General features: G+C 30.3%; 1 protein-coding gene across 1 annotated transcript in view; it reads right to left on the minus strand.

The window, feature by feature from the left end:
* Nucleotides 1–25,177, minus strand: part of LOC129219007 (histone-lysine N-methyltransferase SETD2-like) — a 187,654-nt gene that overhangs the window by 112,418 nt on the left and 50,059 nt on the right. The window contains exons 8-10 of the mRNA XM_054853327.1: nt 24,718–24,871; nt 13,019–13,156; nt 9,184–9,288 (exon numbers count right to left, since the gene is read on the minus strand). Coding sequence (XP_054709302.1) covers nt 9,184–9,288; nt 13,019–13,156; nt 24,718–24,871 — 397 coding nt within the window. The remainder of the gene's footprint in view (nt 1–9,183; nt 9,289–13,018; nt 13,157–24,717; nt 24,872–25,177) is intronic.

Genomic DNA, 25,177 nt, shown 5'->3' on the forward strand with positions numbered 1-25,177 from the left:
TCAAATCACTCTTTTTTTTCTTATATTATAATTACAATATGCAGACTTAAAACTAAGGTTTCATTCATTATTTATATCTAATATTTCATTTTATATTTCTATCAATTTCAATGCAGTTAATTTAGAATTAGCTGTTTGACTCATTTTTCTTTTGCTAACTACTTCACAGTTATATGATTCAGAAATGCACAGTCATAACATTTTCTTTTTTTCTGAGCAATGTTTAATATTCAACTAGGCACTATTAATATGAGTTAAAATTGTCACATTACTAAAAATTTCATGAACATAAAATACAAGTAAAAAATGAATATTATATTACTTTGTTATATTAATGATGTATTAATACATCATAAAAATATAGTACATAACATTTTGGTTATTTTTAATAATAAATGAACAATATCGCTAGATTAATATACTTTTTATATTGAAAATACAGTAGTTGAATAAATTAATATCAAAAATATCATGATATTTTCAAAATAAATATTGGATCTATATTGTGATATATATCGACGGATATATATTGGCGAACCAAATCACCCTGCTTTCCAGAACTAAGTGAGTTTGACCAGCATAGCAGGAAATTAGGATTTTCTGGCATGCTGGATTATTTGGAGTTCATTTTGCAAAAAAAAAAAAAAAAAAAAGAAGAAGACTGGAAAAGTATTTTTGTTTAGTAAAGAATAAAAAAAAATTTTAAGCAAGAAAAAATAAATTCATGCATTTGTGTAATGAAGGTAGATCATTCATTACCAGGGTTTGTGATTTTTTTAATTCATCAAAAAGTCAGATTATTTTTAGTTAAATCGGATTTTTTTTTTATTTAAATCAGATTTTTTAATTTTTTTTTTTTAATTTTTTTTTTAAATTGCAGATATTAATTACTTTACATTTGTAAACATTAATATATTTTATACAATAGATCAAAAAGCAACTTTATAGCTATTTTCATTTTATGGCAGTAACTATTTTTTAATTGTAGGCATAAGTCAACCAGTTTTACTACAAATGTATGATTGAAATTAAATTTAACGTTAGCCGAGGCTACAATTACCAATCCTTCAACTATAATTCTATGGAACAGCGGTATCACTATTTCCTAGAATTATTATTTTCATACTTTTTAGAAGAAAGATTCTTGAGATTTGGCAGGTTTTTGTTTATCAGCTTAGAGTAAACAAAAGTGAAATGGATTCAATTGTCCAGTTGGGATGGAGAACCAGGGATCTGGCCAGAGGAAATTTGGGTTCATTAACAGACCCTTCACAAAAATCTCATCAACCAAAATGAACCCTGCACAAAATTCTGATAAACCAAAACAGATCTTTCACAAATTGTTTCTTGAAAGAACAAATCTGAATAATGCATATTTCCGCGTATAAACCAAGTTTTTGGAAAAGTTTAAAATTTTTTAAACATTCAGAATTTTTTTTTGGCAACCACTTTTCAGTAGCTAGGGAGTAGACTTTTCATGAAAATAGTACTTTACGAAAACTCTTAGAACCTTTTTATTCATGAATGTATCAAAAAAATTTAAAAAGCACTGGATTCAGCAGAAAGTGACCTAAATTTCTATATTAGTTATTTTTTTGATAAGTTTAAAAATAATTGGGTAACATTGACTCAAAAATAAGATTTTCCATGCTAAATTTCACATTTTTAGCATAAAAACATTAGTAGAAGGAAGTAAGACTCACTCTTACTTTTCCCCCCCTTGAATAGATATCTTAAAGAACTATTCTCAGAAGCAGTATTAAACATCTGAAGCAAGTCCATTTTTTATATAGTTAGTCAAACTTGCCATCGTAAAAAAAATGCTAAATTTATGATTCAATATCTGAAAAGGAACTGAACAAAAATCTGAAAACTTAACTTTATAACCTTCATATAGTAGTAAATATGTGGTAAAAAATTTATATTTGAACCCTTAATAGTTTTAGAAATATAGAGCCTCGAAGTTGTCTTAAAAATCACATTTATTTTCATGCCATGAAATCATCATAATGCAAAAATTTTTCTACTTATATCAGATTCTGTTTTGTAGTATAAACTATCTTTATACACTTAATGTATAATATTTAAATTCACGTATTCACAAATTTTACTCTGCGTTAATATTAATAAAATTTTGCCTTTAAATTTTTCATAGCCATATTGTGGTCATTCTTTTTCAACAAGCTCTAATTTCCACATGATTAATTATGTGACACATTAGCGAGTCTGGCTTTTCCCACATTGTCACCGATACTGTCAGTGTTTAGTTAGTGTTAAATTCATTGTCATCAGCTTTATCATTTTTTATGTTTTCTTCTTCAGTTTTTTGAACAAATAATTTTGTGGCACTTTGGGGACAGAGTGATTTACCTGGAGTTAAATCAACAGGCAGATTTGTAGGCTTAAACAAATGTTGCAAAACAACTATCTATTTCATTGGATATTCTAGTTTTAGCAACTTCTGATCTTCTTCTGACAATTCAGTAACTTCCTTAGTCATTCTTTACTAATCTTATATATGACATTGCTCACCATTGAGAACATCCACATAACATTTCACATTGGACAATCACAATTTAAAACATAACTAAACTGAAATTAACACATAAATTAATCTTTTACAAAAATATCTAATGAGTTTTCTCAGTAAAAACAAAATAAGTATATAAGGAGCATGTAAAAACATACTAATGCACTCAATAATTACTAGTAAGATCTGCATCATTTAAAGCTACAGTTTATAACATGATATAATCATTCACTGGCTAATTAAAAAAAAACAAAACCGGATAGTGATAAATGTATGATCTGAGTCTGGAGACGTAATTTTCATGGCACTCTCCTGTTGTTTATTTGTTATGTTCTCAAAATGTTTATTTGTTATTCCTTCATAAATTGTAACTGTCATCGTTGCACATTCCATTTTAAGAAATTAAGAACACATTTTTCATTCTGCCCTGTTTTGATAGCAATGAGTCAGAAATCTATCATTTTTTAACTTAATCATTCCATATATTATTTTGTTTCCTATTAAGAGAGCTCAATTCATGTAGTCTACCTCCTTTACTAAAAATTAAGGTTTTGTACATTAATGAGAATGATTTTAGCTTTGTGTTTCATTGTGATCCCGAATATAAACTCTAGTGTGATAGGCAAGATCATCAAAGAGCATGTTTATGGAAATGATAGGTATGCATTTGTACACTGATCTTTAAAAATAAACAATATAAAACATAAATATTTGTTTCATTCATCTAAAAAATTTAGGTTTACAAGTTTAGGCCTGTTTTATGCACTGGCTACCTATCAGAACACAGGAATTTGTTTGAAAATTTGTTCTCATGTACATAGCTGTTGCTACTTACATACCACAAAACAGCATCTGTTATAATGAGTAGAATAAATTTTCCATTATATGATGATTTATTGGCATGAAAACAAATGTGATTTTTAAGACAACTTCCAGGCTCCATATATCTAAAACTATCAAGGGATCAAATGTAAAATTTTTACCACATATTTACTACTATATGAAAGTTATACAGTAGGGTGGTCCTTATTTATATGGGAAAAAAAAATTTTGGAATTCAACAAGTGACGCCCCCTAGTTTTGTGACACTATAATAAAAAGTAACATGTGCAAAATTTGAACTCAATCGGTCAATAATAACACGTGCCCCTAGGCTGTTGAACTTTAACACTTTTGATAATTTTCCCACAAATCTTCAAAATTTTACTTCAGACTCAGTACATCGTTTCTCCTAGGTTTGCAAAATATTTTTACAGTGAAGTAGCACTAAAATTAATCTTTATAACTACTTTATATCATCTAAAGATTTTCCGTTGAATAAGAATGAAATAATGCTTTAGAAACTTTCCTTAATCGTACGCTTTTCTCAATGTATCTCGATAGTGTGTATTTTTTCTGTTAGTCTAGGACGATCTGTAAAATAAATTGTTTTTGTGACTCATATTCAGTAAATTAGTTGCAAAATTCTTCGATTAATATTGTGCTACCCTTTCAGTTGTATCATTCACAATTTTCAGTATTTTAACGATCTTTCTTCCCTTTAAAGAGTTTCCTTCATTTTGCCGTAAATCAGGATCAAATAGAAAAAAATCTTTTAGTATTTGTAGCTTATCAAACAGTTTTATTGACTCGTAATTGATTCTATGAAGAGGAAGATTTTTACCAAGAAATTATTCCAAATCGTCTACAGTTATCTGAAATTTGTTAAACAGTCATCAGACACGTCTTCCTTATCACAAGCATTTTTTGCACTAGTGTTTTCTTATCTTCAAAGTTAATTCCTTCATCCAATACGGACAAAGCTACTAGTTTATCCCCTAAATACCATAAATGATTCATAAATTTTCCAATCACTGCTTCTGCTGCATGTTTGTCGTCATTTTGTACGCTACTAGTTTTTCAGACATATTATATTATTCAAAGGAGTCTCAATTGGGTTGCTGCGAAAAACCATATCTTCATACATCATTTAATTGCAAAACAGCATTGAAGGGCTTTCTTTTCATGTAAGGTCAATTTAAATTGTTTTCTAAACATAACAATTTTCAAACAAATACTCCTTTTGCCACTTATGTGGCTCAGGGATAAGCTCCAGGTTGCCAAAAACATATCCCTGTAGGAGGAAATTCACTAGGAAATATTATTACAAGTTATGAGAATTATCTGTAATCTTTCTCAATTCCGCTTTTTACAAACAATAAATAATATGTTATCAACTTCGGCTTTTAGAATTTAAGTGGTATGTGTACTTGATTGAAATGTTATAAGTTCTGAATGATGGAGATCTTTCAACAAAATTTTGAAGCGCTTAAATAATTGAATATCTGATCTAGAGAACTAAGAAAGGCAAGAACTTCTTTAAAGACACACTCTACAGTACGATTTCAAGTGCATGATGATGGCAATCCTAATGTAATGTATCACCGTTCAGTTTTTGCTCTAAAAAATTGCATGCAAAATTCATTGGTATTGCAAGTCGTTGTATCAAACACTATAGCTAGAACAGTTAGTAATTAAGATCTATCATATAAGATATTATAAGCAAATGAAGAAATATCTAAGGAATTCGGTGTAGCTGTTCAACAGTAGGACCTGAAACTATCACGGTAATCCTTTCGGCGTTCTTTTACCAGTTGCAACTGGATGTAGCTTTGTATCCCAGTGAATAACTACAAAATCTAAATTTAAATTCATGAAATTTAATTTTACCACTCGAAGATTTTCTCTTGCCCTCTTAAGGAATGTACCATTGATCACTAGGTCATTTGGATTCAAATTTATTGCATCTATATAGGCTGTAAATAAATGAACAACATCTTTATCCCTAATATAGCATTTGTCTAACAGTGATGAAAGGCGAGCAGATATCAATAGTTGTCAAGCTTTTTTGCATTGAAGTAGACCAGCTGTAAGCTACAAAAGTTCAACAGTTTAAAATAGATATCCAGTTCGGTTTCTAAATCTTGTGAATCGCAAGAATTTGATGATAATAAAGGACTATGTACTGAAGTAGAAGAAAAATAATTTAAAGTATAGATTTCTACATTGTTCTGATCTCGATATTTTTTTAAAATGTATCTTTTAGCTATGGAAAATACAGTATATTTTTATGTTAGGAATAATCGAGGATTTTTCGAAATTTATATTTTAAAAATTAAAAATTGTATAAGCATTTAGGTATGTTTATAACTAAAGAACAGCGAATTAAAATATAATTGCAATTACTTATATTTATAGCATTGAAACCTTGCGACTCTATTTGCCACACCTATTACATACATAGGGAATTTTGTAAATCGACACCCCCAAAGCCTAGAGGAGGCAATTTGTTGCTGTCAAAGATCATTCATTAATGGCCTATAGAATCCCTTGTGGCCATCTTGATGGGAAGAAACGTTCCCCTGCTGCTTGGTTCGAAAAAGCGCAGAAGAGCGGTACACTTGACCCAAGGCCATTGGTGAACATGTACCCGCTGTAACATGTTAAATTTTACAGAATGAAGGTGAGAAAATGGTCGGGCTGGAAGTAGCAACACCTGTTGAGGTTCAAATTTACTTTAAATATAAAACGTTAGAATTATTTTTACATAAAAATGAAAAAACCCGCAATTTTTTCTTCAAAACTCAAAAAAGGGGGCCCTAGGGGCACGTGTTAATATTCATGGATTGACTTAAAATTTTGCAGGGATCATTTATTTGTATAATGGAACAAATTGAGGGGGCGTCGCGTAAAATATCTGAAACTTCAAAAATAAGGACCACCCTATTATACAGTTAAATTTTTATAGATTTTTGTTTAGTCTCTTTTTGGATATTGAATAATAAATTTAGCATTTTTTCTCTAAAATGGCAAGTTTGACTAACTGCATAAAAAAATGGACTAGCTTCAGACGTTTCATGCTGCTTCTCAGAATAGTTCTATAAGATATCTTTAAAGGAGGAAAAAAAGTAAGAGTGAGTCTTACTTCCTTCTACTAATATTTTTATGCTAAAAATGTGAAATTTAGCGTGGAAAATCTTATTTTTAAGTCAATGTTATACAAATTTATTGAAACTTATGAGAAAAATAACTATTATAGAAATTTAGGTCACTTTCTGCTCAATCTAATGGTTTTTAAATAATTTCGATACATTCATAAATAAAAAAAGTTCTAAGAGTTTTTGTAAAGTGAAAGGTCAATGAAAGTTTCATGAAAAGTCAACTCCGCAGCTACTAAAAAGTGGTTGCCAAAAAAATTCTGAAGGTTTAAAAAATTTTAAACCACTATTTCAGACTCCCAATATAACAGGTAAATAACAGGCAAAAAAAATTTTACCCAAAAAATAGAGAGCAACATTTTTTCTTTTCCTGTATGATTTCATATAGATTGACACATTACCGACTTTTAAAATTATTGCCACGTAGCGCCTGACGTTAATCTTTATTTTGACTTGATTAGAAAATAATTCCCATCATTTAACCAGCTTGGCAATATTTGTGTTTTTACGGTGCGATGTTTGAACGTTATTTAGTGGAAGAGAATTATATAGATTTGAATTTTTTGAAACTTTACATCTATTTATTTACATTTTATTTACTATTTTATTTCAAATCTGTTTACATCCGATATGAGAATCATATTTATTCTTTTTTCAAGCTAACATTGCTTTATTATGATGCAAATAAATGAAAAGTCTCTTTCTGTTACAACACTTATTTTAAGTTTTTAAAGTGAAAATTCCATTTTCTTTTATGAGTCAAAAAATTAAAATAATGAATCGATGGTTTAATTTCATTTTTGCTTCCCCTGTGTCAATAAATATTAATGATACGTTTATCATAGGCGTCTAAAATAATTTTACAAAAAATATTTATTTTACAAGCCGTTTTCATATTTTTGAAGCCTTCACTTTGAGGATTGCAATCTCTTTGCATCCGCTATGTGAATGGGATTTTTTTGAATTATTTTGATGTTTTAGTATGCTTTGGTTAAGAGGCAAACAAACAAAATCTCTCTTTATTTTTATTAAAAATTACAAAATTTATAAGTTTGGAACGAAATTTTGTGCTTTTTAAGTGTTTTGGGTCAAAACGTTAAATGCTGAACAACTGCCTGATTTTTATTATTTCTTTTTTATGTTTCAATAATTTTAAATATTATACATATAACATTTCTAGTATAATGAAACACAATGTAGAATGATACATAGATATTGATACTAGAGGAGTGCCCATCTCCCAGAGAGCGATGTCATATCTCCCCCCCCCCCAAATACTAGGAAAACTCTCAAGAATGATATACTCAACAGAAAAGAGGAAAAACTCAACTAAAAGTTTCAATGATGCAGTTTGAGTCATCTCAAATTTTTGAAATTTTGTTTTTACAAAAAAAATTCTTTTTTTACAAAATCATTTGATTCTGCACAAAAAAATGGACCCAGTGAAAATTCCTGGCCAGACCCCTGGGAGAACGCAAAAAATCTTGATGATAAAGCAACCTAATCTAATGAATTCATTCAGATTACTCTTAAACTCTTAAAATTTGGATAAGTTCTCTAAATATTGAATATTTTTAAAAGATTTGTAAATATGTTATAATATTTATATAAGATGTGATTTTGCTTTGTGCTTTGCTTACAGATAAGGTTTCCATCATCATGTTTGTTTATAGTGTAAAATAATATGTTGAACAATTACTTTTCTATACTATCTTAGTCATGTTGTATAAGAAAAACTGCATATATTTATTTTGTTCTGAACTAATTTTAGTGAGCAATATTGCAAGTCTGAGAATCTCTTACACACACAGAAAGCAGGATCAATGCAGTTTTGACAGTTGAAGTTAAGATTGTAAAATGCAGTATAGTTAAATTCAGAGCAATGCATTCTAAAAATGCAAAATTGATTTATAAAAATAAAAGCAACGATTTTAATCAAAGATTTTTTTTAAAAAATCTCTCAAATGAAAATCAATTGATTTAAATCAATGATTTTTTTAAAAAATCCCTTGATTCAACAAACCCTGTTGATTATGGATTCAGTTACATGCCAAAAGAATGATCAACTCAGAAGGAATTGTGATTCACTTTTAGATTACTTTTTTTATACACTTTTTTCACATTTTTTAAATAAATTATTTTAATTTTCTTTTGGAGAAATAAGTTTGTTTGTTATTTTTTGCTTAGCTACATACTTCAACTTATTTTCTTTAAAATTAATATTTAAACATCAGTAGCAGAAAATGTAATAGCTTTTTATCGCTGATTAAATACAAAATAAACCTCTTAATAATTTACTATGCTTCTTCGCTCGGAACATATGTAGTTTTGATATTTGACCATAAAATCATTTTTTATCTATTACACAATAATGATGTGAGGGGGGGGCGGGAGAATTAAAAGTTATTTTTTTAACAAGATGTAAATGTAGTATGAAACAATTGTTTTATTGATAGTAAAAAAAGAAAGTCAATATAATTCAGTAAATATCTCAGTTTAGTCCTTTAATAACTGCTATAAAACCCAAAAACAAACACCATTGTTGTTGTGTTTCTCTGCTAACTCTCATGCCCCCCCCCCCCTGCCATTGTACATAAAATTATAACTGATGCACTCACATACCAAATGAAATTTACTTTAAAATGGATAAAAAAATTAAGAGAAAGTAATAAACACCTTGGCTCTTAATTCTGGATTTGTCAGATATGCCATCCAGCTCCATAATAGAGACAGTCCATGATAATCTAAAAATAGTCGAAGGCAAGCAACTTCAGACGTTCCCTGAAATAAAATATTAGCTATTGATGATATAGTAAGAACACAATAAATCAATCTCTTAAAGTTGAAAGTTGTATTTATATCAGTACTTGCTCTGGACTTAAACTGAGAGTCAAGTTGACTGACTATTAATAAAATATAATATTTGGAAAGGCAAATCAATGTAGGAAGTTCAAATGAGGCAGTGAGAAGCAAAGGGATGTAAGTGGACTATTTAAAGTTTCGAGTAAATTGCATTTAAAGTTCAGATCCTAGGTAGGCTTTTTTTTTCGAACCTTTTATGCTCATGGGCCACATTGTAAATTGTTGGAGGCGAGGCAGGCTAACAATCCAACAATATTTCAGTTCAGATAATTTACCCTATTTTCCTGTATAATCCGCAGATTATCTGTTAAAAAGTGTGAAGTTAATGAGGTGTGGATTATACGCTGCTGTAGATTATCTGTTTTTTTTCTCAACAGCAGCAATATTTACAGTAGATGCACCAGGAGACTGCTACCACTGCCTGTGTGTTGTTTATTTTACATAGCTTGAATGTACATTCGCGGCCAATATTTTTTTTTTACATAGCTTGAATGTTCCTCTTACATGATTCAGGTTGTGTAAAATAAACTACATACAGTTACGGACAAAGCCTTCATTTGCACAAGATTAGACCGTTTGTTTCTTGGTTTTGAAGTCATTAGGGTACTATATTAACGATTTCAAGAAGAAATGATTATTTTTTAGCTTAATTTTGATTATAACTTAAAAGTTATTACTTCTCACGTTTTTTAATTTAGTTGCTAAAAAAGGATGTTAAATCAAAACTTTTTTTTAAACGTCATATTATCCGCCGATTATACGAAGACTTTTGTTTCTTGAGGCCGATTTTAGGACCTGCAGATTATATGCTGCCGCAGATAATATGCAGGAAAATACGATAGTTAATGCTACCCTCCCTAATCACTCACGATTTTTTCCTTTTAATTAACGCTCATTAGTATGAGTGTAGCCACAATTCAAGTTACAGACAGACAAGCCAAGATACAGTAAGATGGCGGTTTTTAGTTGCTCCTTTGCCCAGTGTCATATCTTCGTTTTTTTTTTTTTTTTGACGCCAAGCAAAGACCTGACGCTGCCGTCCTTACCTGTCTTTCTTCAATTTCCTTTTCTGGAATTTAATTTGTAAAATGAGAAGAAATGAGTGAATTTATAAAATGTAAGATAAGTTTAACTCTGAGAAATTCTTTATTACTTTGAAGAAAGATAGGTAACATCCATGAGAGGACCGAGTCACATCCCCCGAAAAGTTTTCCAAACTGAAGTCTTAAAAATGCAGTTTTAGTCAATTTTTGGTGGCATTAGAGATTGTTTACGGACAAGTTTCAGTGTTTACCTCCAGAGAAATTTTTAAAATGCACATTGAAATTCATCTTTTCAGGATATTTTAAGTTATCTTTAGTGAAGTCAAAGATTTTTCCTCCTTACAAATTAGTTTTGTGAATGCAATTTTTGATAGGGCTCATACTCAACTTTGAAAATTAAAACTAAGGAGTTTTGCAGGACTTCATTTTACTTTTTAAGGACTAGTTTCTTGTTTAAAGATGCATTTTTTAAAACCTATCTCAGAAAAATATGTACAACTCTAATATCATTTATTTTTGCTTTCATATAAAACATTGAATGCATAAATATACTAAATTCATAGTAAAATATGGATTTACTGCTTCTTAGACTTGAGTTGTCTAGGAATCAAATTCAAATCTGGGGGGGGGGAATCATTGAAATATGTTTCATTTTGAAAATAAATAAAAAATAAGTGATATTGATTGAAAATTAGTATTTTCTCAAAAACAAAACACGTACTAACAATTTCCCAACCAAAATAAGACTTTCAAAAATAAAGTACAGTAGAGTCTTGAAAATCTGAGTCTCAAAAGTCTGAGGTTTCGTTTAATTTGAAGTGCTTTAATTATATTATCTGGAAAATTTTTTGAAATCTAAAAAAATATTTGAAATAAAATCTGAAAATCGAAATAATTTGTTACTGTAAAACTTCCTTAGCGACATAAAATAAAGCAATAATAAAGTTGTCGGTGTAATAACTAATAACTAAATAGCAACAATAAGGTTGTCGGTGTAGTAACAATAATAACTTTGTCGGTGTCAGCATTTGGGAAGTGGCACAAAATATTCATCGACTACTAGAGATGGATTAATACACTATATGACCAAAAGTATCGGGACACTTTCAAATATTCACATTTTTAAGGATTTCTCAAGAAATAAAAGACCAATTGCTTTGTAACTTTTGTTACATAAAAGGTATGTGACAGTCATTTTCCAATAAAAGTTACATTACTCTTGCATTTAGGGGATCAGTAACAGATTGAGGAAAACAAAAATGGTGTTTGATCCTCATTCATCGTATAGAGCTGAGAATAATCTGTAAATTTCAGAAATTAGTTAGCTGACTATGTCAAATTATTTTACACATTTTTAAGCAAATATCACTGATATTCACAAAGATATGAGTATTTCTTTCAAAACTATGAATTTCATTTGAACGTTTTTTCATCAAAGCTTACCAAACTTTCATAAAACTTGACACAATACAACAGAAGCGTAATGCTAAAATTTGAAGTTAAAATTTTGAAAATTTGATAAAATATGAACATTTGAAGCAATATATTTTTCACTGTGCATGCGCGAAAGATAGCAATTTATAACTTGAACAATCTAAAACCCAACTAGATTCTTAAACTCATAATAAAACTCAGTTCAATATCTTAAAAATTCAGAAGGTTATCAGCGATCAAATTAGCCGAATTTTAACAATTCTAGGATAGGGAAAAGTCATGAAGGGTTTAATCTAAAGGTCAAAGGTTTGAGTCTTTGCAGGGGGGGGGGGGGAGTGACTTTATAATGAAAGCATTTTGTCTATAACACCTTAGGTATTGAAATTAATGTGGCAGGGATGCTCCCTGATCCAGAAAACAAAGTGTGATGTAAGCATAAATAGAAGCATTATTACTAAAACTTCAACCTTTAAGAGAATCCTCTTTATATAGAAAAATAATTCTTCTTTGTAAGCTGACATGTGTGTCGATTTTCCTAACAACTGTGACCTTTTTGACCTAAAAGTTTACTACTCCAAATTTTCTACACAGCTTTTTTCCCAGTAAACCTTTAAGTATTTTTCTGAAAAACTTAAGAGAAACATTTTTAGCATGAATGCTTCATATGTGTCAGTTAGTATTTATTATCTTCAATACAATTTTTACTTACACCTACGAAAAAACTACTGTAACTATGATGTCATATCATAGAAAACTATCAATAACGCTAATGTATCATAATCAGTCAGTTATAATGTTTAACGATATTAGTTGTTTAAGCATATTAAAAGGTTCAAGAAGGCTGCTTTGCAAACAATCATTCTGTGGGCTGCTGTCATCCACATAGATATCAAATTAAGAAATATGGGTAAGAAAAACATGCGAAATAAGATTGCCCAAATACTGTAGAGGCAGATAAGGGTAATGATGTGAAAGGAAAAAAAATCTTGGATTGGTACCCTATTTTTACTTAAAGTTCTTATCTTTTGCAATCATATAATATTTTATCCAGTCGATTCTTGCAGAAGTGTTGAATTTTTTCAGAAAACAACGCTTATTTCTTGAAAGAGAAAAACCCAAACACAATCTTAATCATTTTACTGTATAAAAATAATTTTGATAAAAGACCATACCAAAATTACATCCAAAAGTTTTACACGGGAATGGAAGTCTTCGTCTTCTGCTCGCACCATTAACCGTGACAGAAGAAGAACATCATCTTTATTTCGTAATCCTCCATTGTCACACAGTTTCTGAATTTCTTCTTCTAACTATTTGAAAAAGTAATGAAATAACTGATATATGTATTATACTACTTATTAAAATATGAATCACTCTTTCATGCAACATCCATATCAAATAAGCTGTAGTACCTTTATCAAGGTCACTGCATCCAAAACATAAAATTTTTCTCTATGCATACCTACCAACCTCTTGGGACAAGAATTCAAATGCTGCTTCCCAAAAATTCAAAAGAGTTTTTTTTTAATATTACGGGTCCGTTGGGATAAAAGGAAACATGGGGTAAATAGAAACATAATCGTTTTTTTACGTTTCTGATAATATATGAATATGAAACTAAACAGTGTTGTTGAGTGAAGAATGAGAGTTTCCACACAATTGTGTAGCCATCATCATTGTTTAAAGACCACACCAGAAAAAAGGTCAACACATTTTTCTTTCAATAAGTTTTACTTTTTAAGTGAAAAGTTACTAAAAAAATTTATTTATGAAATTCACCCTCCCAGTTAGTTGGGTAATTCCATTTGCCACATAAATAATGTATGGGGAAGTTCCGGGTTTGAATCCCGGCTCGGCTATGGATGTACTCTCTCCTGTTCCTGTTCTTCCTGTGTGCGAATGTGTTGTTGTGCTGTTAATGGTCCTTATGGCATGCGTGTGCAGTGGAAGTCGGACTTTACACCAAATTATGGTACAGATGGAAAAGTGAAGCAGCACACCCCAAATTGACAGCCTGACACAAGACAACAACATACTTTACTCTGGGGTAAATGGAAACTGCAAAGTTTTTCATTATTCCTTTATTTTTTTAAGATTAAATTTTGATGTAAATTATGCATTTGTGAGACCTTTACTGAAATTCAGTGCATTATTTAATTTTTGTGTGATTTTGTTTTCAAAATTATTTTCGATTACATTTAGAGGATTTGGCGGATTGTAAGCAACATTTAGGCCACAATTTGAGCACTGTTTGGTGTAGGCCAGCGTTCCTGTAATTTTTTTGACTTGCGGACCGGCAAGAGCTTTTGAAAAAATTTGCAAAAACACGATGTCTTTTCCCCCCTCTTATTTTTCTTTCTACTTTTCTTTTTTTTCTGCAAAAAAAAAGAGAGAAAGAGAGATAGACACCTTGTATTTGAGGACCGGTAAAAAAGACTTTTTTACTGATCAGTGAGGTCGTTCCTTTTCTTCATTCTTTTCTTTTTTTTCCAAAAAAAAAAAGAAAAAAAAAAGCTTTTGACTTGGGGACCCCGCCAAAAACATATTAAAAAGTTTTGAGATCAGATTTTACAAAATAATAATGAATGGATTAATTAATATTTCAATTTTCATATTACTTGGTGCTAAAAGTTACAAAAAATACTCAAATAACAAGATAAGTATAGTAATAATTATACATAAGAAAAGAACATTACTGAAAAATCATAGAAAACTACGAAAGTTAATCACAACATTCACATAAAAGATGACATGTAGGAAATTATTACATTCGTGTTTTCTTTTTTGTTTATCTTTTTTGATTAAGGATATTTGTTTGCATGAATGAGCAAAAACCAGTCAAACTTTTCTGTGGACAGGTGCCGGTCTGCCGAACCACCGTTGAGAATCGCTGGCGTAGGCTATATTAAATTTATGAACTAACTGTGTATAGTATATCAACCCTGACTCAACCTATCTGTCTGTTTTCCCCTTCACTTGTCTTGTTGACTCTGCATGGCTGGTACTGGGAGGCCAGGGCCCTAATGGGCTACACATGTTACTTTGAGATTTTCATACCTGCCAACATTCAAAGAAAAAAATCCAGTAGATTTTTTCAATGTAGCGCAATATCGCTTTTTTCCATGTTATTGAAGGGAAAATAGGGATTTTTTTATTATCTCTTAAAGTGCAATCATATGCAAGTGCCTTGAGTCATATACACAGAGTTAAATTAATGAAAATGTTAAATGGAAGAATAAAAGTTAAAGTAATACTTTTTGAATGAAAAGTTATTTAGGGAAAAAAAAGAATTTCAATTATCTGTAAAAATTTAATCATAGACAAGTTTTTTCAGGTCTTCAACAAGATTTAATTTACTTTTTTCGGCCCAAAGTGCCCGATAATAGCGGTCGTTTTATGTACAAGAAGAAATGTGGTAATTAAGCAACATAGGCTTAGCGATGAGTGTGCGAAGCGAGATCGCAAACGTAAACAAGGACTGATGTTGCCAGATTCCAATGTGCTAAAGTTTGAAATTGAGTAGGAAACTTTCAAACCATGGAGTAAAAGCGCTAAAACGATGTAAAAATTTATATTAAAGGGGTTTATTTTTTTCATTTTCGAGAAAATCCCTAAATGGAGGGATTTTTTTTAGAGATTAATAAAAACCGGGAGATTTTCAATAAAAATCGGGAGACCGGGAGAAATGTCAAAAATCCGGGAGTCTCCCGGAAAATCCAGTAGGGTTGGCAGGTATGGATTTTAATAAATATTTAAACTAATTAATAATACTGATATGCTAATCATGTCCTGTGTGTACATTACAGTTTTAATGAGAAAAAAAGCAAAATAATACTTTGGTTTAAAGGGAGATTAAATTATTCTACTGCTTGCAATATCGAAGTAAAGTGTTACCATGTGGGAAACTGAACAAAAATAATAATAATAATAATAATAATAAATAAATAAGTAAAAATTACTGGAATGTAGGGGAGACTAGGAATAGGGGCAGGTGGGGTGGAATGGGTATAAAAACAAGTATTTTTGAAATGATTGATCCCTGGAGATTAGGTTAGAGTGAAAACAAATCAAAATCTGATAAACGCTAAAAGAAAAAACGAAAAGTTGCCTTTTGTAGAGATATCTGGTTGTGCAAAAGGATTTTGACAGCAAAAAAATATCTTGAGGTTCTGCTCGGGCCTTGAAGTTGACCAATATTGAATAAAAAGTGGAAAATGTTACAATAATTTCATCAAAAAGTGACAAATTTGATGTAACATCACATAAGAGTAAGCTTTTTGCATAGATTACACACCACATTCGCTCATTTTAATAATGAACTATATTTTAAAGTTCTACACATGCTTTGAAATTGAATAACGTAGCAAAAAAAAAAGTTGATTTTCCACTTAGCGTACAATTTTTGACTCAAAATGCAAAATAAGCATAAAAACTATAAAATATAAATAAAGCTTTAAACAGACCACATTAATCTCTCTTTGAAACAAAAGAAGTTGATAAATAAATATAATAGTTTTTGAGGTTTCAAACTGTAACCACATTGCATACAAAAAAATATAGGTTGACGAGTACTATTATCTTGACTCCTGACAATGTTTGGCCTTAGTGATATATTGTGAGGTAAGATTTCTGGATTCTCTAATCTGACTCTAATAAATCCATCTCTCTTGGTTAGAAAACAAACTGTGGCTGATGCTTCTATCTAATTTTAAGCAACGTCTCACTGCTTTCGTATAATGTGAGAGTTTGGAAATCATGCAGTATGCCATCGATCACCATTTCTTTCAAAGTTTTATCTGAAATTCCATATTTGTAAGCAGAAGATCCAAGTTTTTCCATTTCTGCCCATCAATGAGCTCATGATTGTCTTTCGGCATCAAAATTTAAATTTGGAATTTTAAATTTTTGCTGTCCAATCAACTTCTTTGAACTTACCAACATACTACGAAGGAAACCAGGATCTCTGATGACATTTGGATCATCTTGCAATACAGTAATTTTGCACTGATTACTTTGAAAATCTAAAAAAAAAAAATCCACTGGGGAATGCAGATGATCGAAACGTCATTAGAGAACTTGGTTTGCGTCGGATCACGACGACAAATTCGAATTTTTTCAAGAAAAGAGTCTTTAATAATTAAAACATATTTTTAGTAAACAACCACTGATTGTTAATAGTGGAACAAATTTGTTTGTAAAAATCTCATATTAGGGATACTTGATCCCTTCGTTTCAGGGATGCATGATCCCAGGGATCAAGTATCCCTATAACTATATAAACACAATGAAAACATTATAACTGTCGCTTACTTAGCTGACTTTAATTTTAAATATTCAAAACCATGTTAACATAATAAAATTAAACATTGTATAACAAGTGATAGATATAAACAATCACTGCAGTAAATCTGCTAAATAATTAACATATCAGCTTGCACTTGTAACCACATTCAGGGTTTTTATTTATACATAACACCTCAAACATATAAACATAAACTAACTCTACTGATGAATTATGTTCTGTTCAGCCAAATGAGCTTCAAGAAGATGAAATAGATTATCCTTGTTTGATTTTTTTAAAAAAAATGCAGTAGTAATAAAGTAGTAGTAGTAGTAAAATAGTAAGATTTACATCAGAAAAGAGAGTTATCCATAATGTAGGTCCAATAGAATGCAAAGTTGGATTTCCCAGAGTTTGAAATATTTTTTTTTAAACAAAGACTTTTAATCAACTTATTTTTCCTGAAAAAATTGACAAAAGTGTAGTAGATGAGAATGACTGTTAAGTTGCAACATCCAGTTAGGTTGAGTGGAACTATAAGAACTACAACAACTGAAAACATTTGCTATACTTTTTTTCTTCGTCATAAGTATACTGATTTTTACATTTTTCTTCTCTTTTTTTTTATTAATTCAACTGATAAACTTTTAATTTTATTATTGCCATCATTCGCGCATGTGTTTTTAAATGCAAGATAAAGAACTACTTTCAATTTGCAGCATTAATAAAATCAGTACTAAGTAATTTACTTTCTAAAACAGGGATGCACAACCTATGTGTGGTCTGCAGACTACTTTTGTCCCTTGAAACCTGTTGAATTAACACAGGACAATTTAAAAAAATTTTTGCAAAACTTTTAAAAACATTTTTAAAAACTAATTTATGAAATATTTATTGTTATCCTTCTAGTTGAGAATTTCAAGGTTCAATACAGATCAATTGGACTTCATTTATAAATACCACTTTTCCAGAAGCCCTACCAGTAAAATCGAAACATTAACAAAATTTATGTAATAAAAAGGACACCTTCATCAAAAATTATTATTTTTGAAACAGAATGCAGAACTGATTAACAAACATTGTATACATTCAACATTCTTGCAGCATTTTAGTCCCTTTTTTTTGTGAATTTTTTGTATGCACCTGTAAAATTGGCTTAGCTAAATTTGCCACATTTCTAGTGACTGTGTAATAGGGTGGATCGAAAAAAATGAAATTTCGAATCTTAATTTGGAATACCCACCAAAAGCTGTGCATGCGTAAGAACAATACACATGTAAAATATTATCAAGTTTGAACACCTCCTTGAGGGTCCTACCAAGGCTTGAATTTCTCCAAAAATAGGAAAAAAGGTCAATTTTCCAAAATTTTTATGAAAATAATAAGGTTCAAAATTTTTGTTCTAATACCATTAAAATGTTTCCATTTAACACGTTTTTCATTTATCTTCAAAATTATTTACATTCTTTGCAGTATTAGGTTCGCATACAAGTTCGTAAAATTTCGTGAAATTTCCAAAAACTGACTTTTTTCAAGCCTTTTTGTACATTGCAATATTTTTTCTTTTAAAGTTCTTTTTTCTTTTTTTTTTTTTTTTTTTTGCAATGACTGTGCAGAATGCAGTTTTAAATGGAAATGAAATTATACTTCATTATATTAACAGCCCAGCACCTACGACAAGGAGCGTAATTGCTTCAAACTGGACCAGTGGTAAATTGTCACACCTGTCTAGCAATTTACCTATTGGTCTCGCGAAAATTCACATGGACCATCAGTTTCACCATCAAGTAATGTAAACAGGTGACGCAAAGGCTGCTCGTATGCAGTTCTCAGATTAACCATGGGACAAAATGTCCAATTTTATTCTCTATGACCGCAATTGCACCGTTCTTTTTTCTGGTATTCGTGGCCGTGCCATCACAGCTAAAAACTAAAATATCCTTAAGGCTTAAACAAATTTTCAGTTCAAAAATCACATAGCTGTCTCGACATGTTTTCCCATTCCAGAAGTCGGCATTACATGACCCAAATAAAGAGAATTGGATTTTTCAACCATAGATTCTTCGCTTATGGTTCTTCTATGGTATCTGTCTCCAACCATTTCTTTTTGTCATAGTTTTGTCTTTTGGGTTATCGAAAAATGTACTTTTCAAACCCTTTCACTTCTAGTTTGCAGGTTTTGAACAGAAGCACGTACTTCGTCTGTGACACCTGTGACACTTCTGTCGCTGTCTTCGAATTTTATTCCTATCAACGACTTTAGAGCGATAATTATTTGACAGTACCAAAATTCTGTAATGTTCCTGAAGCAATTGCTGCAGCACATCGCACATCTGTCAGAAATGCCGTACTGGTAGCACACTCTTGATAGTGTTGGCAGAGAAAGCCTCATTTGTTTCACTTTTGAAGTGACATCAACACCAAAAAATGTTGATGACTCTGTTAGCGGGAGTATAGCCGCGGCAAATTGTTCTTCTTCAGGAATTGAAACAAAAATTTGCTGTTCCTCATCAGTGCTATTACAGCATCTCCTTACGTAAGTGAAAATCTGAAAAAATTATTGATCCTGTCATTCAACGAAATGCCTATTTTTGCCACCCGGAAAATATTCTCTTAACAGTGATCACTGATAAACAAAGTACATCAGAGAACTGGGTTTGCAAAGATTTTGAAGGCCAGACAAGTGGCTTCTGTTCATGAAGAAATAAGAGAATTCTATAATTCAAGGATTAACTTTAATGCATCAGACTACTCGGATGTTATGAACCGGCAAGAATGTGCAATAACTGCCACCCCTTCTCCTATTTTAGCTGGCATATCCAATGAAAGTCTTCAACAATAGATTGAAAACACCAACGCCAATTTTGCGTTCGTTTAGTTCCCCTGTCACACTCAGGTGGTGGAATGCTGTGCTAATATGGTGACAGAAGCTTCTTTGTTTGTGATTAGTCAATCGGCAAGAGATGGCTTCATAAGAGCAAAAATCAAATCTCAAAGTATCATGTCATCGTTTGAATCAAAAAATAATTTCAAAGAGGTTTCATGAATGGATGTGACGAACCGACTATTTTCTGGCTTTAACTAACTGATACTTTTCAAGTCCCTCATTTTGTGAAATATTGATGCTTATATGTCAGAGCGACTGTGTGTGAGTGAATATACATTCTTTGTAACCATTGCACTTCTTTCTATGTTTTTTTAGTTAATACAACTAAATCATTTTGATAGTTTACTTCTAATGTAAAATGAATAATAAATTTATACTTAATACATGTGGCTCAGCAGATGGAAAAGGTAGAATGGAACTCGAAATGCAGCCACCTGTTTTTAGTGGATTCTGGGCTGCTAATGTAACAAAGTTTAACTTCACTTCCATTTAAAACTGCATTCTGTATAGGTGTTGTAAAAAAAAACTGGATTTTAAAAGAAGAAATATTGCAATGTGCAAAAAAGTTTGAAAAAAGTCAGTTTTTGGTAGATTTCGGTGAAACTTAACGGCTTATGTGCGAACTTAATGGTGCAAAGACTAAATAATTGTGAAGATACATGAAAAGAGTGTTCAAAGGAAGCATTTTAACCGTGTTATAACAAAAATTTTAAGCACTAGTATTTTCATAAAAATTTTGGAAAATTGACCTTTTTTTTTCAATTTTAGGAGAAATTCAAGCCGTGGTAGGACCCTCGAAGAGTTGTTCAGACTTGATAATAGTTTACATGTGTGTTGAACTTACACGTGCACGGTTTTTTCAGGTATTCTAAATTAAGATTCAAAATTTCGTTTTTTTTTCGATCCACCCTACTGTGTAACAACCTATTAGCATTTGTCTCTAGTCAGTTACTTTTCTGATTTTTTTCCTGAATAGTATAGTACAAAGCTTACTGGGCTACTAAAATACAAGGATTTTTTTTTGTTCCCTTGGTATTTTTAGCAAAAAACAAAAGTGTCTGAAATAGAAACATATTGTTCAGTTTCAAATTTGACAACGAAATTTTCCACTGTAAAGTATGCATTCATTCCCTTTTGCCGAATATGTGTTTTATCTTCAAATACGACTTCTATGAAATGTTTGTTTTTTAAATTATCATAAATATAAAAAAAATAGACATAACTGTGCTTTTTCAACTAAAACTAGCATATTGACTTTTAAAAAAAAAAATCACAAATGTAAAATGCTGATATTAAACTTTCACAAAAATTGTCAATAAGAAAAAGATTCTGGATTGGCCCCTTTATTTATTCACTGGCAACAAAACTAGCCTCTTTAAATACAGAAGTTTACGCCACTGGGTCAGTCTCCAGAAAACGTAACTTTTGAATGCAAATATTTTTCAATTTCAAAACCTTTTGCTTTCTTTTTTTTTCATTCTTACATGAAAGTGTTACCTACTAGAAGTAACCATAAACAATGGCCCAGCTAAGTTCCAAATATTTTACTCATAAAAAAATCAAAAAATGCCTTGTTCATAGAAAAAAACAAAAGAAAAAAACTTTTAATATTTAAAAATCGAGACCAATTTAATATCAAAGTAGTAATTTTGTTGATTGTGCAAACAATCAGCTATTTTAATGATTAGTGGGAATATAATATTAAGTTCTTTTAATTAAAGTACAACTTAATTAGTAGTTTCAAATGTATGTTAAAAAATAGTATTTAGTAAATTTGAGGATATACTGGCAACTTATAATTTCGGTAGAATGCCTATTATTGATGTATTTCACCTTCATCATTTATTTTCACCTCAGAAATAATGACACTGATAAGGTCTGTCATGGAGGTGAGGAATTTTCCATTAATATAGGCCTAATAGATATATTTTTCAGGGATTTTTTTTTCTTCGTTGCTACAATCTACACATGTTAAGCACATGAAAACATGTTCACTTCTTTTTTTATATTAATTTACATCCCTGAAATTTAAAACCACGAAGGTGAGAAGTCAGAATAACCATACTAAATCTTGAAGCAAAATCTTTGTTTTTTTGATGAAAATCTGACAACTTCAACTATGGCTGAAAATAAATGTATCATGGAAAATAAAATTTGACCATTACTGCCACATGTTAGTGAGTAATGGTATTTTGTGTTTAGGTAACGGAGGTGAGAATGTATTGTGTGACATGATTTCTTATCCTACTAAAACAAACTAAAACACAATATTAAAAAGTAAATATACTAAAACAATAAGTATTTGAGACACTTGTGAAAGGAATAATCAATAAATAAGTACATACTTTTTAATTAAACAAGTTATTAAGCAACATAAACAGTCACACAAGGTGTGTGACATGCCACGGAGGTGAGAATTCACATGTTATGAACCAAAAATATACTAAAATAAAAATTATTAAAAAATTGTTGGCAGGTCTAAATAGATATATTTTTGATGAAATTAGAAATCATTGTTAAATGAATTGTTCCTTAAAGTTTTTATTGTAAAAGGCATGTGACAGAAAAGTTACACTTTTTGAAGAATGAGCCAAAGTTTTGCAGTGCATGCATCTGAAAACAAATTTGTGGCATGAATTTGAGCAAGTCCAAAACTAGGAACAGAGTTAAATGGAGGGCTTTTTTTGTGTTGTGCCATGCTACAATTATATTTTTGAAACATGACAGATTTTAGCAAAAATTTGGCATAATTTATGATATCTATGTATTATTGTGCATTCCCAGATAAAAATTTTATTAAAATGTTTCTATTAATTTGAATTATCTGTGCTTAATTTTAAAAAAGTATAATAATGAGTATATTAAGTTACACCTGCTAATATAGAACTTAGTTCATTTTTATGTGAACATTTTTATTTATTAATTTTTTGCCATCATCTCTGCATGAGTGTATAAATTAGCTACATATTGTAAAATTGATCCACTGAAAAGAAAAATAAATCAATCAATAAAAACCATGTCTAAGTCTTCAAAATTTATTTGAGTACACATAATGACTCGATAAAATGCTACAAAAATTGCTGAAGTAACGAAAAGAAGTAAATAACTTTCCAACAATGTACAACAAATACGAAAAGTAGGTAATTCATGGGAGGGGGAGCTATTGTGTGTGTGTGTGTGTGGTTCAAAAGTTATATAATTTTCCTTTAAGAAGGTTATTTTTTAAAAAAATATTTTTCTTCTCTTTTGTTATTTTTCAAGAGTGATCACAATTTTATGTTTTTTCTCCTTTTCTTTGAATTTATTACATCTTCTATCATGCTCTGTGCAATTTTTTCTTCTGCAAAATTCTCTTTATTAAGAATTATTTTCAATGTATTATTAGCGTCTTCAAAAAGTTTCTGAGAAACCAGAGTTTGATCATTTTCTTCTTTTATAACAGCAAAATCCCAATCACATTTTCTTTACTTTCATTATTTTTTAAATTGCAAAAGCTTTACCTTAATACCTCTTTCTTAAAGAAAAATTAAGCACTAAGAATGTATCTTTTGGGCAGTTGAGCTTTTACAGAAGATATTATATTCCATCATTTGCAATAATCAAATTTACTTATGCCATCTTTTGAAAAGAAAACTATAATTCGACCAGTAGCATCAAAGTATACCTAACAACATTACCCAACCTTTTTGTACCTAAGAGCACATACTAGAAAATGGCCGACACCACTAATTTTTTAAAGATTTTACTAAAAACGTGGACATAGCTAATAATACAGTAAACTCCCGAATACCCATGGAATATGGTGGACTTGGTAACTGCTGGTAACCAAATTTGCGGACAGTCAGCTAAGTAAGTAAAAAACGATCTTAATGCATGCAATAGCTTTAGAAAGATCAATAACACTTGAATACATTAAAACTACAGCTGAAATTTTAACAGTGTATAAAAAATGCATGTAAAAACTAAAAAAAGATCACTCAGTATTGCAAATAGATTGCACACACACACGACCAAGGGTGCAAACAGATTAACAGAACCAGATCAAGCTAGCTTACAGTAAAAGTGCATAGGGGAGGGAATGGAAATTTTTTGAACAGAACTGGTCCAGACGCTCAATCATGCATGAAAGTCGTGTAGATCTAAAAATCAGTAATTAGTGTCGATTTAAAGCAGTAAATTGGGTAAATCTAAAAATCAGGTTTTGAATAGTCAGGTTTTGGTGGCCATGGAAGGTTTGATGTTGCTGGAAGGGAAGGAAAAAATAGGAATGTCTAGAAATAGATTTTGCATTAGTTAAGATAAAATATTTGCATTTGTCTACATTCAGTTAATCATAACCGAAAAACAAAATCTTTTTTGAAAGTGTGAAAGGCTACAGATAATTCACTATCCGATATTTGAGGGTTTACTGTACATACAAACAATGTATAAAAAAATATTTCAAGCTATTTTTTAAGAAATCATTTTAAAAAACTCTTACATTTTTAATAAGTAAATACTTAATTAAAAAAAAGCAAACTATACAAAATATGAAATGTAAAAAGTTCAAAGTTAACATGTTTGGGAGGGATATTATATCAAAATGAAAGGAGTTAAAATTTTTAATAACAATGAATAAATGGATAAGTAATAAGCTTTAACAATAGCCGTACTTAAAATTACATAAAAACAAAAATGAAGAAATTTCAATTGAGAGTACTTACCATTAAATCTTTGAATGTTTCTCGTTTCTTTTCCTCTAATCTTTTCTTCTTAGTAAAATTTTTATTGGTATTTACATCAACAGTAATTTCATTTGTCAAACCAATGTACCCTGTACAAGAATCACTCCCACAAAAACAATTTTGAGCTTGTCTCCTAAAAAATGACATGAGTTTAAATAAACTCAAACATGTAACTCTATTTCATCACTGTAAAAATAATTTTGTATCTAATATCAGACCTTCTCAAAAGAAGTCGGCCCTGTCTCCTGAAACATATTTTTCCAGTCAAGTTTTATAACTACCCCAGCTGCTACATGGTGGACCGGTTTAATAAAATACTAGTCATTCCCTGACAACTGACCTGATTTTTCAAATCACCTTCATCTGACCATCTCTGAATTGGATGAAATTTTATAGAAGTGCAGAGATCCTTTTGAAACTAACTCATTCAAATTTTCAG

Source organism: Uloborus diversus, chromosome 3 (assembly GCF_026930045.1).
Source record: "Uloborus diversus isolate 005 chromosome 3, Udiv.v.3.1, whole genome shotgun sequence".
Taxonomy (NCBI): domain Eukaryota; kingdom Metazoa; phylum Arthropoda; class Arachnida; order Araneae; family Uloboridae; genus Uloborus; species Uloborus diversus.